Source organism: Charadrius vociferus, unplaced genomic scaffold (assembly GCF_000708025.1).
Source record: "Charadrius vociferus isolate BGI_N301 unplaced genomic scaffold, ASM70802v2 scaffold750, whole genome shotgun sequence".
In the NCBI taxonomy this organism is placed as follows: Eukaryota; Metazoa; Chordata; class Aves; order Charadriiformes; family Charadriidae; genus Charadrius; species Charadrius vociferus.
The window spans coordinates 162,644-181,917 of NW_009646309.1; the positions used below are offsets into that span (position 1 = coordinate 162,644).

General features: G+C 42.6%; 2 protein-coding genes across 2 annotated transcripts in view; one reads left to right on the forward strand and one right to left on the reverse strand.

Moving 5' to 3' along the window:
- Positions 1 to 19,274, reverse strand: part of MAP1A (microtubule-associated protein 1A) — a 62,840-nt gene that overhangs the window by 35,461 nt on the left and 8,105 nt on the right. The window lies entirely within an intron of this gene.
- The window catches only part of TP53BP1 (tumor protein p53 binding protein 1), a 57,703-nt gene continuing 51,332 nt past the window's right edge, over positions 12,904 to 19,274 (forward strand). Inside the window, exon 1 of the mRNA XM_009884780.1 lies at positions 12,904 to 13,175. Within this exon, the coding sequence (XP_009883082.1) occupies positions 12,904 to 13,175 (272 nt within the window). The remainder of the gene's footprint in view (positions 13,176 to 19,274) is intronic.

Consider the following 19,274-nt stretch of genomic DNA (forward strand, 5'->3'; position numbering starts at 1 on the left):
GCACCCCCCACCCTGCGCAGGGCTGACTTAACCCTCTGCGGGCTGCAGCCCCTGCGGCGTCCCGGAGGCTCGGCCCGACGGCATCCACCCATTCATCATCCATCCGTCCTTCCACCCATCCATCCTCTATCCATCATCCATCTATCCTCCATCCATCCCTCCCTCCCCCCGGCGCTCGCCCCGCCGGGTACCGCTGCCGGCGGGGCCTGGTCTTGACGCAGAGTCTGGGCAACTGGCAGCACCAGCACTCTGAAGCAGGTGAAACCGGACAAACTCCTGCACACAGATGGGTTCCCATGCTATCAGAATGGGGTTTTCCCACACCCCACAGTCAGGCTGCTCCTCACAGAGAAGCATTCCCCATCCCAGCTGAGTGGGGCTTTGCTTTAAATTACTCTTAAACTGGCATCTAATGCTGCGCTCCAACTGCAGAGCAGCTCCTCCAGTTAAAGAAAAGCCACATGAAATACCAGGCACAGCATCAGTAGCCTGGCTGGGGACAGTGCCTGGTGTCACAGCCCCGGTGTCTGGCTGCTAGTGAACAGGGATGTGTCAATGATGGTCTCCGATCCCATGGAACAGACAACAGAACTTGAATCAGCAATGCAAGAACACCAGCAACCTGACCTCTGGAGACCTATTTCCAGCACTGTTTTCAGATAAACTAGATAATTTTCTAAGAACCTTCCAACTTGTTTCATAACCAGTATCAGCATCGACCTCCAAGGCACTCAAGAGAGAAGCAGGCTTCCTTGCTCCTGCTCTACTGGGCTCAGGCCTATCAGTCCAACATTGGAATATACAGATTACTCCATGGCATGCTGGTTGCCACGAGTGGCCTTTTTTCATAGCAAGCACTGAAACCACTACCAGTGCCCTGCTTGCCTTACACAAGATCCCGGATTACTTTTAGACTCCAGAATTAACTGTGAAAGCTGGAGATGTCCTGCCTGCCCTACAGCAAGTCTCCCACTCAATGATCTGCCAAGGGCTGTCAGAGACAATGGAATTCTCAGGAATAAAAATATCATAGAATTGGGATGAGTTTAAAAAAAATAAAATAGAACCTTCTCTTCTATAGCTTTCACATGATGCCAATCAGGGCAAATATCTGTGAACCTCAGGAAAAATTAACGCACTGAATCAAACATCTTTGATTTCTGTATGTTTTGAACCGGTAACACATCCTCCTCTTAACACCCTATTTAAAAACACCAAAGATTAAAAATTCTCAAGGGACAAACTATTGAAATAAATAGTTCCATGCTGTGGGAGCTGCTGAACTACTCCATTACATCTGTCACATCCCAGCCTTCTGCTTGACAGTTCCAACACACGGGCAGTAACACCAGCTCCTTGATGATGCCAGTTAGTCTACTGCGGTGGTGAGGAACCACTCCCAGTGGGCTGCAGCCTCTGTGGTGAGCACGAGGAGAGCACAGAGCCTTCTGGATTCTGCTTTCACCTCCAACACGAAAGTCACTGCAGGGAGCAGTTCTGTAGATCTGTGCCCAACCGCTCACTTGACAGTCAAATCAGACAACTAGGAGACAGTAAGGGACACGGTTCTCTTCCAGTCACCAGAATCACAGCATAGCATAACTTCCCAGCGACAGCAATACAGCAACGACTGCAATGAAGTGATCGAGCACTTCTTTTTAATATACACCTTTGGATTGTTAAATCCCAGGACAGAGAGTTGGAATGTTCTCTGGAAGATCTGCAGCAAGGCATACGGGCCTTCCAGGGACCCAGAGGGGCAGCTGGTTCTGGTCACCAATATGAAGAGACACAGGCAATACTCAACACTTTCAAGATGATTCTCAACTGAGATACCTAAAAAGGCTTTGTCTTTGGAAAGAAAATGAGGGTTCAGTCTGAAGCCAGCTTTTTGGGATGAAAAAGGAGTACAAGTTCCTGCTGTCTTCTTTGAAAGAGAGCCGCTATTAACTGAGTCAAGCTGACCCTTTTTCTGTTTTGGTGAAAAGCGAAAGTTTTTTTCTAAATGCATGCTACATAATATGGAATGAGAATCTATGGATTTACATTTTTTTAAGTCAGGAACTAATGGATTGTGTCTACTGGAAACTACAAAGATTGCCTCAAGGTAAAAGCTCCTTTGGTTGGGCCTCAAAAACCTTCTCCTTAAAAACTTTAGAATGGGAACACTGGGTCAGGCCCTGAGCCCGTGTCTACAGCCATGGGTGGACAGCTACGGAAAGTGCATAAAATACATGACAGATTGATATACCTCCAATTATACCTCTCACCTCCTGGCAGATGTCCTCACTCACCAACAAAGGTTGTTTCTGCATCTTTATGTAGAAACTGCATGAGCTTCTCTATTGCTTTCTGAAGCTATGCATACTTTTGGACTCTGGCAATTGTTTAGCGATGCATCGTGTAAAGATTACTTCCTCTTGTATATTTGGTTTGTAATTTCTGCTTAGTGATTTCATTTGATATTCCCTAATTCTTAGGTTATGAGGGGAAAATAAAAGAGTAATTTCCCATTAACCTTCACTAGAGCATTTGTATTCTCGTATCTGTCACATTGCTCTTCCACTCCCTTTTCTACAAGGGGAGAACTGCTAGGTTTGGGTTTGGTTTTTTTTTATTTGGTTGACCAGTTGGTTGAAGTCTCCTCTTGTAGTAAAGCCTTTTTGATCATCCCTGTCACTTTTCTGATGCTAGAATATTCTTTCTGAGATGGGGGAAGAGGGAGACGGATCAGACCTGCACAACACATTCAAGAATTGAGAGCACTGTAAACCAACAAAACGGCATAATGATGCTTTCTGTGGTGTTTTCTACTGTTTTAATACCTCACATTTCATTTGCTTTTTCATTGTAGCTAAGCATTGAGATCGCTGCTACTCTTTAGAGCCAGCCCTTGATGTAGTGGCCATCAATAATTTCAAATCAGCAGCCAGCTCTGTTATTTCAGCATTGACACTATACCCCAAATCATTTATGAACACATTGAACAGCACTGACTCCGCACAGATCCAGGGCATGTGGCTTGTGACAGTGATGCTGGTAAGAACCTCTTTCACCATGATAAAGAACAGCATCAGAATAACATCAGCCAGTATTTGTCTGTTCACTGAGAACACAAGTATAACACTAATCTTAGTGGTCCCAGGTCCTTCAAAGTCCTTTTTTAAGTGTTCTATGTTCCAGGTTTTTTCTTTGGTATCCTGAAGACATTTATGTTGATCCTTAATATGACAACTGTAGAATAGCATATTCAATTAGCTTTAGAAAATGTTTTAGCCGCCAGTTAGCAAAAGCTTACTGATTTCCGTGAAATCATAGAAGAGGAAATCCCTGCACACTACTACCCCTGCACAAGAAAGAAGTGGGCTGGCTCTGCCCTGATGGCTTTTTTTTTTTTCCTTTTTTTTTTTTCTTTTTTTGCATATGTATACAGGCTGTATCTGGCCCCCTCCTATTTCCCCAACAGGAGTATATCACCTTTGTTGCCTGTGCTCCCAGCCTCCACTGCTCATTGTCACTTCAGACTCACTTTCTCATCCCCGGTGCACCACAACAGACATTCTCAGAAACAGAGGAGATGATGATAACCACCTATTGTGCTTGTCATCCCACTATAACCAGTCTAACACACACTAGAGAGGGCCGTGCAGTCAGAGTGAACAGGAGTCAGAAGTAAAGAGCAAAGCAAACAGGTGGGGATGTAGAATAACTGCAAAACAAACATGCAGTCCCTTTTTTCAGCTTAAAGATGTGCAAGGTGAGCAAAGGACATTACTTAAAAGGTGCTGCTTCGCGGCAGTGCTGAGGACAAAGCAAGAGGATGTATTCGCGGCTACTGCTACATATAAACCAGGCTGCTTAATATTTGAGTTACCATCACCCACTTAAGTGTAAGAAGTGCCCGGGCGGCAGCCCACAGGCTGGACCTGGCCCCCAGGGTAGTTTCATCCAGCCTACAGTTTTTCAGGTCTTTCCTTGCAAACTGACAACAGAGGCACACGTCTGTGTCACTGTGGGGAGCAGTGCAGCGGGTGTGGGGAGGAAGGGAAGGGGTCAGAGAGCCTTGGTCTCGAACTGGTCTATGTTGGAAATAGCGCTGCCATCAGTAGATTCTTCAGAGCACTTCAGGATCGCAGCTCCGTGCACCGCGTACGGGAAGGGCACACGCACCAGGACATTCTGTACAGTGACACACAACTCTGCAGCCTTTTCCTTTTCTATGCCCATTACAAAGGTGACCAAATTTAGCCCCCAGCAGGATATTTAGGGCAGCAAGATCTCCTTCTGTATCGTCTTTTTATATTGATTTAGCACATTCTATTTCAAGCAACAAACAAGATTTGATATAACTGCCTAATCAGGACGTTTACTGATATTAGTAATTGTTCCAAAATCCCTCCCTGTTAACAGTCATGCAAGTACACTTTTAAGCATGAACTAGTCTGATGTCCTTAACTGTATTAAAACTTTTTGAATATATAAAGTAAACAGGCCAATTGGTTATCTTCCATCCGTGATCTTGTTTTCTAAGGAAATTATATGGCTTCAACAGTATCATATCATGCTCTTATCTCTCTTTTGCCTCAAAATCTCTGTATATTTAATAAAAACTCAGTGTCTTCCAATAACTATTTCTGATGTAAATTCTCAACCGTAGTCTCCATGAAATTCATGGCTGAAGGCTGATGCATCTATTGTCTCCAGTTTGCCTCTCACTTTCCGCTTCTGGTTTTGTGTTCAGGCCCCAGCAGCCAGGAATGTGTCTTTTTGTACTCTGCAAGCGTTTTTTACAATGAAAAGTAACTTACGAGGTATGGTGGTTTTCACAAAGCACAGTTCTTTGGCATGTATGTACTGCTTGACCAGCATGACACTCACTCAAAGCTGAAGAGGTTCTTAACGTAGCTGCTGCCTTTACCACGCACCAGTTATTTCACTGGCCTAAAAAGCCTCCTGCACAGCAGTTCTTTGAGACAGCCCTCCTGCCTTCATGGGATCAGACAAGAGTTGCAAATAACCTCTTCTTTTTAGCTTTTAAAGAAAACAACAAAGAATCATTTAGCAAAAAACCTAAAAATAGCTGTCAAAAGCAGAAGAAAAGGGGCACTAATAAAGAAAGCACTTACTGAGCTTCAAGTCTCTTCCCGTTCCTAAAAAGAGGGCACTGAGCTTCTAGTTTCCACTTCCTACTTCCTAAGGCCCGGAAGACCTACAGAGCTATGATCAAGAACATTTCAGTTTCTTCAGTCCTTCAGGAAACCAGGACATTTGCCTGACATTTATGGGACATCACAGACCAGGTGCCAGGAGCACAGAACAGGAGTATACAGAGGCTCAGGATTCAAAAAAGGGGGAGATGCCAAATGCCAAAACCACCAACAACTCAATCCCCCCACCTCTGCAAACCAACAAAACCCCCACACCACAACAAACCCAAAAAACTCCAAGAGAAAAACAGTGCTCTTACCACTATTAAGGTAAGACTCATTGATGTTTAATTCCAAGGACCACTCAAACATTGATATTTAAAGACACTCTTATCCTCTGATGCAAGGTCATATTATATCAACTACTGAATTAGAGAAGAGAGATGGAGTTTCTCCCACTTAAGCTAACAAAAGAAACTCTTCTCTAATTAGTCGAACAGACAACAGTCACCAAATCACTATGGTTTGAAGCAAATATCCTGTCTTCTGGCTGCGGAATTCTGTTCCCTGTTCACAGAGCTTTGAAAAGGCCTCACAGCTTCCTGGGATGTTAGGTGTAGTTCTCTTTTGACTAGGATACGGAATTAAACTGTTAACAATGAGAATGCTTATTTCATCACTGCACATCTGAGTCAATATCACACCACAGGAATCTTCTGGATCATAAATATTAAGCAGCCACAGACTGGTTATTCCCCCAGGCCCACATATACAACAAAAGTGACTTCTTAAAATGTTTTTCTGTTATTTTCAAATTTTAGGGTGCAGCCAGGCTCATCTCTCCATGCTTTTCTCTACCATCATACATAAAAATGTTGTAGACAAGTGAAGGCTGCATGTCTTTATGAAACACGAGACCTCCATGAACTCCAGCTAAAGCATAACACTGAACCGGGCTTACAACTCGTGTTGAGTCTAGAGAGGTCATGCTTCGCCAAACAACAGCTCTGAGCTGCCTATTGTCTTATGCTCAAATACACTTGGTTTTCTTCACAACTATAGGCCAAAGGCTTTAATGAGAACAGAAATTCCAAGGAACAGTATACTAGCTCCTTAAAAGTGTTGGGACAAAGAATAACCACGGTCTGACCCAGCCATAGCCCTGATAGTGGAGCTATATGCTTTTATTAGGAAGGACAGGTATTTATTTCTCCGCACCTCTGCATAAAAAGCAGACAGTTCTCAATGCACAGAGCTCTAACCTCTCTGTTAGTCTGCATCCCAGGTTTGTGCGATCTCATTACACAAGACTGCCACAGTAATTACAAAAGAGGCAGCAGGCTGTCACCGCAGCTTGCTCGACAGAGAAGACTGCAGAGAAGCACAAGGATTTGTTTGCACCCCTCCTCTTGGAAGACTTTTTTTTTTCTTTGACTATCCAGTTACTGACTTTCACAGGCTACCTACTTTCAATAAACTCGAAGAATCAATTACTTGTTCAAGTCTTTGGTAAATCACTTCTAAAATCCTCTTGGCTATCCTCATGTCTGTCTAGATATAGCAACTTTTACTCCTTTCTACAAGCTTCACTAGGAAGTTTTTAAAGGATACTTGTTTTTGCTGAATACTTCTGCATCTTTCTGTGCAACTATTTAATGAGTCTTCCCTCCTCCCTATCTCCTTTCTTATTTACAAATATTTGTACCTCTTTATTTTGTATGGTTGCTTAAATTCTGACTACAGATTTGTTTCCCGCTTTTGTCAAGTTTCCTTATTTTTTAAATAACCATTTCTGAAGTGAAGTGGCACATTGTTAGTTGTTTGTATACTTTGATCTCAAGGAACCTTTGATCCTTTAAGTATTTTATTCTTTCAGCTGCTTTGCAGGTCCAATGCAGATACCTATTTAGGCTTCTCTTCCTTAATTTGAGAATCATTTTTTCATCTTTCTGATAGTTCAGGGCCTAAGGAGTGGTTATCTGAGCTACTGAGAATCAGGTTCTCTGAACTCGCTGTGGTATTCGGCAAGTTTACAGGTGGATAGCCCAAGTCATCCATTCCATGTAGTTCTTTACCATTTTCTTCACCGAGTAAGGTTTTACTTTTGTGCTAATAGCATCCCTGATGCAGGTCCAGAGAGACTGTCAGCACCCGATACCAGTCTCTTCCAATTCCTGCTTTAAGCAAATTCACAAAGCCTGCGAGTTTTCTGTGGCAACACTCTGGTCTCTCTTGTCCCAGAAAATAAGGTTTTAAAAATGGTGATCCTAATTTAACTCAGCAACTCAAAAGCTTTAGGGAAAACGACAGAAGATGACCTGTCTAGAACTCTCGGCAGAAAGGATAAAGAGGTTTATAAATCAAGGCTGCAAAACTGGAGCAAACAGGAGCAGTACTAACAGACCAGAAGGAACATGAAAAGAGGGATTGAGGCAAATACTGGGGCACAGTAAGCAGAGCGGTGTGCCCCCTGCCCGAGCACAGCACAGTTCCTCAGCACCCAAACGGGGGGTTTAACGCAGAAGAGAGGAAGGAGGGACTGGGATCAAACCTCGTGATCTCTCAGTGACACTGGGATCAAACCCTAGTGTTTTCCTAATACAACTAACACTGAGTTCACGGACAGACTTCTCCAAAAGTCTTTCCAATAAGCAGCGTACATCTACCTGAAGAAAAACCCATGCCTTCTATACTGTATTTGGGTTGGCCGTACTTCCTCGGCAGCTTTTGCCAGCATTAGCACCCGATTAGCACCCACAGCGGCACAGCAAAGCTTTCCACGTGTCCCAACAGACATACAGAACGGAGGAGAAGGTACAAGCCAGGTCTGGCACCAAAAGCAAGAAAGAAATGCATCCAAGGCAATGTGAGAGAAGGTACAAGAGCCAAAATATGGTGCAAGATGCCTCTTCCTGCAGAGGGTATCTTTTTATTCCAGACAAGTTTAACTGCCTCAGATCACATTCTCTGAACCAGTCAGTAATCTCTTGTAAAAGGCACCAGCTGCCCTGAGAAGGGTCAGATTCCCAGAAACGCGCTGTTTTAACTCTGTCTCCAAGGCCTGAGCAGAGGCAAAAAGGCTGCGAGCATCCTTATGAAGGAGAGTGCCAGCCTGGAGGCACTGAGTCCCCAGCTGCCCCATCAGCTGCCCCGGTAAGAGGTGCCATGCCGCTTTGTCGAGGGACACCTCGAGGACACCTCTGACAAGGTCACGGCGGGACCCTCGCAGGCAGGCAACAGGTATCAGTGGCAACGGTGAAGATGATGCCGATGGATGGCGCGGAGCTGAGCCTGGCGGACAAACTCAAAGGAAGGCTGGAAGAGGGTAGAGTAGGATTTAGAGTTGGCGGTGGCACAGGTTAAATTTTCAAGACAAAATACATTTGGGAAAGTTGACAATACTCTGGGTATACTGCTGGGTTTACATGACGCTGTCAAAGACTGTGGAGGACTTGCTTAAAAAAGGTACAGTGTTTGTTTTCCCATACCAGTCATTTTTCTGCTTAATTTTTCTCCTCAGTATGATCTTTAGAATTGGAAACCGAGATGTTGAAATGCAGGCATTTTTCTGTAAGGAACACAAAACAGCTCTGCCACATTCCTGGAGCTGCGGGACCCATAACCTGTCAGGTTAACACAGATTTAACTGGCATTGTATGGAGGTTTCTCTCACAATGAATCAAAGACTGAAGACATGCAAAAAATTTTATGAAAAACTAACAGCCACAGGACCTAGTTGCTACTACATGCAAAGATACCACAAGAAATAACCATATGCTATGATTACAGAACAGGAACTGTTCTTCCAGGCGTATTGTAAATTTAAAGAGACAAAATGTTAGTCCCTCCAAACTAGTGGTGATAAATTGTGCATATGTGTGGAATATTACAGTTACCAGCCATTTGCTGCTTACAAGGCCTACTAGTGAAAAAACAGAAAAACGATGCGAAATAAGCAAGCATTCCTTAAACATCGATCAAATAGGACATCCATTTTAGGCACTATTCCCTCCTGGGTTTATGCCCTTCTGTAGGATGAGATCAGCACTGCAGCACATGCTTTCTTGCAAAGATGAAACCTGAGATGAAAAACAAATGGAGGGGAGGAAAAAAAATTTAAAAAAAAAAAATCGATAACCACTTTGAATTATTCATCTCCACAAAGTAGGAATAAAAATGCAAGCAAATTCCATCTTTAGAACAGTGATCCCAGGAGAAATTTCTTTATAGGAGTCAAACTGTCTACCGGAGATTTTCCTGCAGAATCATTAGTACTCAATAAAATTTTTAGAGGCAAAGAGGTAGGATTAGGTCAAATCCAGACCATTCATCTACCTGATGGCAAAGTAGCATAGTGAATGGTCATAACCAATTTCCACAATAGCTACCGTCAAAGTGATGGCAGACAAAATCCAGAACAGGCCTCAGTTTACAAAAATATGAGTAAAACTACTGGGAACAGGTCATCTGAGAGAAAAATATGGCCTCATCCTATTGTCTTGTTTAGGGATTTTTTTCCTGTTGGTTTTTTTTTTTTTTTTTTTAACCATGAGAAATTTAAGTCTTATCCAGCTTGTCTGTCCTAGAAAGTCCTACAGATAAAGACCAATATCACTGCGGAAAAAAACACTGTTTTAAATGGATTCAAAATGCATTCCACCAAATCCATTTAACAGAGGACTGAGAAATAAAAGTCATTGAGTGATTCACAAGCTACGACCTCAAGGACAGATGAGTGTAGACTTAGTATTTCTTTTTTTTTTTTAAAGAAAAAAACCCAACAAACAACAACAACAAAACCCACAAAACAAGAAGATACCTACATCTACCAAGACACAAAGTACTAAAGAAAAACAAACAATCCCCCTCCCCCAAAAACAAAAAATATGCTTCTTTTACTCTGTCCTCTGAAAAAAGATCTAACCCTTCCCCAACAATCTCATCATTATTTTCCTTTTCTATCAAATTAAAGGGTTAATCTTCTCTCAAGGTCCATTCAAACAGATCCTGACACGTCAAAGCTTTATCTGTGGAAGACAGTACAGCAGAACTGGTTCAGCACAATGCACTGTCTCCACTTTTCCTTGAAGGACTCACAAGACTGTTCCAGGATGAACCCACTTACTCTTTACTCCTTGCCTCCCTATATGCTTCAAGAATTTGAATTCCATGAACTGCCAACAACATTTAACCAGAATGTCTGGTTTTAGAAGCAAGAGTAATAATTTAGTAGGGCAAGTTCTAACTTTAGAAAAGCTACCAGTGCATTCATGACTGTGGTGATTTCAACACTAGGAGCTTTGATCTAAGAAACTCACAAAATTGGAAAGTCAGTTATCTGTGTAAAAAAAAATGCAGGAAACAAAGGAAAAACCACACCAAGCATTATTTTTGTCTGTGTTTTGTATGAGGACTAATTTTGAGTAGAAAATAACTGTATCAGTTTATTTCTAACTAAATACTCAACAGAGTTTGGTTTGTGAAGACTCATTCTTGAGTAAGTATGCCTGCTTCCAGAATCCCATTGCTCGCCCTGTACCGAGAGTTTTGCCAGTAGGTTTTCCATACACATCAGCCCAGAGTGACGACTACAGAAAGCGGAGGGGTGGCGCACAATAGTCCCCTGTAGTGGCTCAGTTCTATCATGGCAACGTCTCACTACCTCTCCGCAGGACGGCAGCCCCACACACCACTCACAGCAGAGAGCTCATTCTCCACCGTTTCCCCCCAAGACAACAGGAATCTCTGGTGATGCTGAACTTTTTCCTGTAATGAACATGTATGCGGGCAGTACTCCATTTAGAGGCAGCAGGTCAAAGAATCACATGTACATACAAAACAAGAAATGAGCTTGTGGTGACCACTGGACCACGTAGGAACTCTTATATTACCAAATTTAGCCTCCAAGAGACCACATCTGCATGTGTCATTTGCATGCATGCAGCACAGTCCCTGCTCCACAGGAAGTTTTTTTGTTACAAGCTACACCCAGCAATTTTAGGAGCCATCCTATCCCTGAGCTCCGGCCATCTGCCATCCCGAAGCAAGAATCACGATCTGCACTGCAACTCGCGGTTCTATGGGGAGGCCTCTTCTGGCAGCCAAGGACAGGTCTGACACATTTGCATTGTCAGGCAGAAGGAAAGAAAACAGTTAGGGAAGGTTAAAATCAGTTTTAAATTATGGACAGCTGGTGAGCAGATATTTGTTCAAGATATTTCTAGGGAGTCTCCTTGTTATCAAGGAATCGATTCCCTGCACGAAAATACACTAATTGTTAACTGAAACTCATGATCAGCACCAAAATCATTGATCTGTCTACTCAACTAGATGTGTTACAGACAAGAGCAAGAAATTTATACCATACTTGTGCAATGTTGGTTATATTTTAGAAAACAGTAACTTCACAGCTGAGAACAGCACACATGAGCCCAGCTCAGCGGAGAGAGCTGGCTGTGGATGTGTTGCAGGCTATGAATTTAGAGTGATCAATAATGTCATTACAGAGACCACTCGAGGGGGTTTTCGGTCTACAGTTTCCATTTTTGAAAGGCAGATTCTAATACTGAAGAGATCCTAACACAATTACATGCATTGTTTGAGGTCAAAACATCCAAAAGCAGTCTGATTTATATGACGAGTGCATTATGAGGTGAGAAGACAGCTACAGGTAGTAAGATTTCTTTCAGAAGAGAACTCAGACCTAGTAGACACAGGCAGAATGCAATATAGTGGCTGTAAACCACAACAAACAAATTCACCCTTGAAGCGAGGCCCAGTTTTAACCACAGGTAATTAACCACTGAAACTAATTACCCATTGTGAATAGCAGACTGCTTGCAACCTGATGCATGCAAACAAAAAAACAATGCCTCAACTTAATAAAGTCTGTATAACACAAAAAACATAACACTCCCCAAAAAAACCCCAGACTCAAACGATAGTTATAACAATCGTTTGGTTTAAAATAAAAATAGGAGACTCCTTTCAGGCAGTGAATTTCTTTTCTTTGCAGTGCTGTGAGTTTTCCAAAGCTTGTACTCAAGAATTGACTCATTTGTTCCGTTACTACTTCATACAGGCTAGCAGGATAAAGCAAAAAGTAAAAAAATTACAGATGGAATAGGGATCTGGTGTGGATCCTCTGCAGTAGCAAATTCACCCTAGCAAGGAATCGGGAAAAGCTGATTGCTTTTGCACACAATCCCCTAAAGTGTCCAAATCAAGCAGGAAGGCACTCCAACACACAGAGTAGAGCACAAACAAGCCGGTACTTCAACAGAAAGATGCCTCCAGACACAAGCCCTTAGTGATCCCCGCTAACTCCACTTCAGAATTCATGATTTTCTAGCACAAAGACTATTGTAATTTCTTGGTATCAAATAGAAAGTGTGTCATCTCAGATTCCCCAAGAAGCAGCAACACCAGATCAGGAAAGGAACACAGTGCCTCCAGTCTGCGATTTTAAGTTCTTACGGAGGGAGGGGAAAGGCGCATGTTGTAGCAAAGCCATAGTTAATAGGGCAAGACAAAATCCTGGAACAGAGCCAGTCAGACTGAGGGACATCTGTTTGCTAAGGAGGTAGGAATTATGGCATTAAAATTACAATAGCACATGACAGCAATTAATCTCATGGCAAAACAGGATTAACAGGCTCCTTCCGCAGTGGTTTTCACTGTTCTGAATCTGCACCTAGTGGGAGAGTTTATTTCCCTCCATAGCAGCTGAGATCCCAGACAAGATGGGTTCAGGGGAATGCCGTTCGGTTCCTTCGCCCAGGCTGGAGGCAGCCGGGCACCCGCAGCAGCGCTCCTCCGCACGCGGAGAGCCGACCACCAGGTCAGCGGCGCGTCTGTGCCCCCTGCGCCATCGCGGCAAGCTGCGACGTACCGCGAGGGCCACCAGCTGCTCTGCTCCACGCCGCAGCAGCGAGATCGCACACGTTTGCCGGCTGTAACCGAAGCGGCTTCACGACGCTGCCCTGGGAAGCACTGCGGCACCGACCGCCAACCCGTTCCGGGGCGTCCGTGAGCCCTCGCACGGCCACGGCTCAGCCCCGGGGCCACAGCCCCAGACAGCGGCCGGCGCTGCAACACCCAAAGCCATTTACCTCCGGCTCTTTCAGTGCAGCGCGCAGGCAAACAGGCATTGAGAGCAGCTGGCCAGAGGCTCCCTCCTCAAGCCCACACCAATACTAGGGATTCGTTAAAAGCAAAGGCAGAGAGTCGGGGAGCAGCATTCGTAGCAGGGTAGAGGGAAACAGACCAAGAAATCTGTCAGAAAATTATACACAGCTGTTGAAACCATCACATGTTAAAGATTATTTTCCTACTTAATCCTCCTTCCCCTTTGCTCATCTTGTTTGTCTTAGCAAGGTCCAGTTGACAAGGATTGGAAAAGCCTACTCTAAGCCACTGAAGTCAGGGACACTAGAGGAGAACAGTGTCCAGAGCCACAGTGAAATAATGACACACTGGGAATATATTAACAAGGCTTTCGTTACCAGTCCCTGGATACGCCTGGTGCTAGAATCCCAGCAACATTCGTAAGGAAAAGTCACCCAAAGCTTGTATTAGCTTGTAATAAGTATCTTCAGTTTCAACATCTCTGCTAAACGTGGGACAACATGAAGACTCCAGAAGAAGTGTGTATTAGAACTAGTCTTACTTAGGAGGTTACTCTGTTGCTGCAGCTGCCGTGCTTACAGCGCACATGGCCACCAAGAGAATGCTGCCTTTGTCAAGTTAAAGACATGTCACTGCCATACACAAAAAAAAAAAACCAAACCAAAACAAAATACAACCACTACGCCCCACAAACACACACCAGCCCTCCCCCACCCAAAGTTACTCCGTGTGCGACTACTGTGATGGACAACATGAAATAGTTATCAGAGCACTTTATTATAAAGAACCGTTCTGCATCACACAGATCCTCGAAAAGCTGTTATCCAGGGTCTGCAAGCTGCTGGTTTTGTAAGACTGAGAAAATGGTGTCTTCAACAGCCTTTGTTGTTTTTTCTGCTGGCATTGAGTGGAAGCACATGCCCCTTTCTTTTTTTTTTTTTTTTAATGTTCTTAACTTGCTCACTTTGAGCTTTTGAACTCTTATTTAAAAAAAAAAAAAAAAAAGATAAACAGCTTATCAAAAAAGCAGAGACAAGACAATAAGGCCAGATAGTCAATGAAAGAAAAGAAAATGCCTTTCTAGGCAAAAATAGAAAGAATTAAAATGGGTTACACACTAAAAGATGGCAGGTGTCTGCTGAGAAAAAAAATAGTTTTACATAAGGTGCTAAACAGTGCCTGCAACCCTTAAAATGCCTGAGCTGTCAGAACAATGGAACTGGGTGTTCACCAAGGTCAGAAAAGGCACTGCTCTGCGTTCTCAAGTGCCAAGCCCCAGCGGCCACTCCAGCCCCACAGCGAGAGGCCACGGGCTCCAGATCCCAACCAGCAGCGCCCACCTCAGCCAAGTACTATGGAAGCCAGTCAGATTCCAGAGGATGCTGAATGCTGGAGCACAGGTAGGAAGGTTTATTTTGTGGCGATGGTGCTCGTGAACAGCAGCGGAGAATGAGAATTGAAAATCCTATATTTATTTTCAAGTACTACAAGAAGTCATATAAGTACCATACCATAGATAGGATCCCCAATTATAGACAGAAAGTAACACTGAGTAGTCATTAAAATAGGGAATCCAGTATTTTGATGAAGTTCTTATGTGATGGATCTTGTTCAGGGGGGATATGTTTTTTCCATTCTTGAGTATCTTTATGAGGGTAAAAGATGATCTAGGATAGCACTGCATGCTGTTGGTGCTTGTGAAGATAACACAAAGTGTTGTGTCTATCGATTCAGCTTTAGCTTAGACGATCAAAATGATTAAGAGGTTTGAGTAGTGGCATTATCATAAGAGTCTTAAAAGTCCAGAACTCTTCAATTTAGAAAGAAGCTTATTTAAAAAATAAAAATCAAAATCAAAGTGAGGGACCTGTGAGGAGGAAAAAGGGCAATCAAAAGCAGTCAGGCTCAGGTGCTTCCCTGAACTGCACCTCTTGTTGCTACTTCTGCAGACAGAATATTGGGCTAGAGAGACCGCTGATCTGATTCACTAAGGCATTTCCTTTGCTCTTGTGTGGTTTTAAAAAGCTGAACAGAATTTTCACCTTACTATTCAGTAGAGGAGCTTAACAGAACCAGAGCATCTATGAAAAATTGTTTCTTTCATAGGAATGATGCTTCACATGAGTAGATCCTGCATGATTTTACTGAGACCTCGGCAGTTTCAGATGTGTAACGCACCGAAACGTCAGTTGTGGAGGGTTGGTTTAATGCTTACATGAGTTTTGGAGTGAGAGAAGCCCCATTTGCCCCTTCAGTCAGTAATCGACATTTGGACAGAACAGCACAAAAGCAAGACACCAATGTTAATTTAATGTCTGATTAGCTGAAGTGCAAGATAGCTTATTGGAGCTCTGGTTTCTTATCCTCAGCAAGAAGCTTTTCGGGTATCACAGTGAGAACCATCAAGTGTACCTTATGAACAAAGGAACATTTTGAAATACACAAGAGGAAACCAAAGATTAATCCTGATAACTTCCTAGTCTGGCCTGCCAAAGACAGTTCAGTATGCTGGCCTGAAATGCATAAAATGCAGCCCAATATTATTGTCAAAGAGAACTCTGAAGATATGTAGTTTCCAGATGAGTTCTCTTGGCATTAAAAATGTCTGTTAGAGATGATAAAAGCAGCATTTTTAAATAAAGTGTTATATATGATCTTACAAGTTTTTGCTTTTGTGCTATCTCTTGTTTTAAAACAACTGTGCAGGTCAAATACAGCCAGAAATACCCAGCACATATTTCTGTTCTGTACTTGGAAGAAATGAAGAGTGTATTTTAGAGACAATGAAATTATTTATGTTTTAACAGCAGTGGTGGTGGGACATTTCAGCCATCAGACTAAGTCTATACAAACAGATAATTTCCGTACAAGATCTAAGAGACTGACTCAGAAGCGCTCAGTTTCCAATCTGAGCTCCAGTGCTCTGGCATTTAAGTCTTACAAGACTGGAAAACCCATCAGCAGTAAAGACTCAAATAGAATACAAAATGAATGCCAATCAGCATGGCATTACAGAAAACATGACCTTACTTCTGAATAAAAACAAAATAAGCTTGTCAAAATCTCAAAGGTTATATTGATATAGTGTAATTATTATTTCATAAGGCATGTCATATAAGCCTACACCAGGACTCGTGCTTCACCCTATTCATAAACACCCTGAAAAGGAGGAAAGCAGACTGGTGGCAAAGCTTATGGATAATATCAAGTTATTAGCATGGCTGAGGATGAGCTACTTAGGAAGACTTCACAATACTGAGTTTCACTTGCCATTTTATTTATCAGTGCAAAATCCCACTTAAAATAACACTAGCTATTGCGAACTAGAGCTAACTATTACCACTAGGGAGAGATCCTGAGGTTGTGATAGTCTTAGTTCTATTCGGGAGTCAGCTCAATGCTCAGCAGCAGTCAGAAAGCGAATAGGTATGTTAGAAACCAGGAAAAGAAGGAAAAAATCTTGTGACGCTGTGTAAATGCATAGCCCTACCCCACTTTGAACACTACACACTTCCAGTGCCAGCATCTCAAAGAGGTAGATCTGAAAGACATTAATAAAACAGCTGGAGGTGTCCCTGTCTATGGCAGGGGGGTTGGAACTCGATGATCTTCAAGGTCCTTTCCAACCTAAGCCATTCTATGATTCTATGAAAACATGAAAGATGAAAGGCATAGAAAAGCTTCCCTATAAGGAACCATTAGGTAAGCCAGGTCTCTTCAATCTGAAGAAATAATGAGACGGCAAATATGCCAAACCCACAACAAAATTAGATTGAACAGGAATTGTCCAGCGTAGGAAAGTACATCAAAATGAGACCAGACAGGAATAAGAATCCAAGGAAATAAGAGATTGCAGGTTTCTTCCTGCAACATGTCACTGAACTGTCTTACTCCTTGCCAGTTTTTTTTTTTCTTTTACTTCTAGTAGGGCAAGACTGAAAAACTTTGTGAAAGTTGAAAAGTGCTGAGTGTTATTAAACACACAGAAAATATACCCCTCCATGAGCTGGAAGGAGATAGGAGCTTGGATAGTACAAGGAGGAAGTACTTTATGTGCTCATCTTACACTATCCATTGTTTGTCACTGTGCAGGGTGCACCTTTTGCTTGAACCAGTACAACCACCTACCCTGACATACAGCTGTCTTACAGAATACATATTCTTACAGAACACACAAGTAACTGATTAAAGTATGTCCAACTGGTAGATCCTGGTGGTGCCTGCAAGTCCCACAGAGCTAGTCTTTACCAGTTATCTGGGAGAAAAATCTAAAGCTCTTTGTCACAGAAGTCAGCTGGAAAGAGCAGTGCTTGGGATTGCTGTAGCCACATGTAGCAAGAAGAAACATGGGCTGCACTTAACAGCATGAGAAACTGTATTTTGGGAGGCTGCAGTTCACAGGATCTTTGAGGTCGTGCTCAGTGTTGTTACTACGAGAGCAAAAACAGCCCTCAAGCACATAAGGAGGAGGCACAGACGGTGACAAGTGCTTGCTTTTATATTTCTGTGGTCAGAAGTATGTTGGCAGACATGGTGCAGGAAAGTTAATTGCTCAAGGACTAGAAATCACGTCTAAAAGTTCAAAGAATCATTATTGCACCTGTGGAAAAAAAAAAAGTAATGTTAACCACTGACTTTTTTTTACTACCTAAACATGCAAATCATCCGTCACTGGATTATCTATGTTACAGAAATCTCTCTAGCAAGAAGCCACAGCTATGGTGAACATATGTTTTCACTGTACTGTAATTTTCACGAGCAATTGGTCTTTTGCCTCTTGTCAAGCTTTTGCTTGAACACACAAACTTGTCATCTGCACTATCTGGGAGCTATAATTTCAATAAACAAGGCAGCTTTTTTTACTGCCATGCACTTGAGATTGATCACTGAAAACTAACTAAGCAGTGTAGTGGAAAAAAAGGATACAGCACGAGCTGACACTCAAAGCCATTCCGAGTTCCATGAAGATGAGTCACTTGTACAAATAAAAACATTAACCTATGAGATATTTGTTACTGTAAAAGGAGGATCAAATGCAGACTTTGAGACCGAGATGTGCATAGTGGACTCATGCATTTGCCTTTGCTTCTTACCAGGTTTGTAACTTAAGACAACCTGATTTGTGCCACTAGTAAAATTCCTTTAACCGTTGCAAAGTTGAATTCATAGAAGCACAGAACAGCCCAGGTTGGAAGGGACCACAAAAGATCATCTGGTCCAACTTTTCATGGGAAAAGAAACATAGATGGTATTATCTAGCATCCTGTCCAATCACATGTTGAAAACCTCCAGTGATGGGGACTCTACCATGTCCCTGGGAGGTTGTTCCTGTGACTGATTGTTCTCACAGTGGAAAAATTTCTTTCTTACCTTGAGTTGAAACCTCTCCTAATGCAACTTGCAGTCATTGCGCCTTGTGACCAGAAAGCCTCCATCCTCTTTGTAGCTGCCCATAAGTTCTAGAGAGGCAGTAAAACCAGATTCTTCTTCTCCTAGCTTGAGTTAATAGCATTCTAGGAGGACTCATCCAAAAAAAGACAGCTGCCTTCAAGAACTATAATGCAACTTTCCTCCATCCTCAGTAGGCTGTGGAAAATACATCTGTATCCTCAGTTGGCACCAAATGTAAAACAAAGGCATCAGTAGGATGTGAAGCATGTGTATTAAGTGGAATATGAAAGGCTTCAGAACCTGAAGGCCATCTGCCTGCAAGGCAGCTAGTTATTACTGTTAACAAACCCTGCTGGCTTTCAGCATAAAACATTAAGTTTGCAAAGAAACATGCAAGCTAATACTTGAAAGCATTTAATATTTCTGATAATCCTTTTACAGAGGCAAGAAAAGTATCTCATCTATGTTTCATTATTTCAAGAATTCGTTCCATCAAATTCAACTTAAATGTTGTTCTTAATTGCTTGATTTTCAATTATGTCATTAGTTATTTATAAAAAGTTTTCTGAAGACTACTACAAAGTGTGATTTGAGAGGAAAGATCACTGG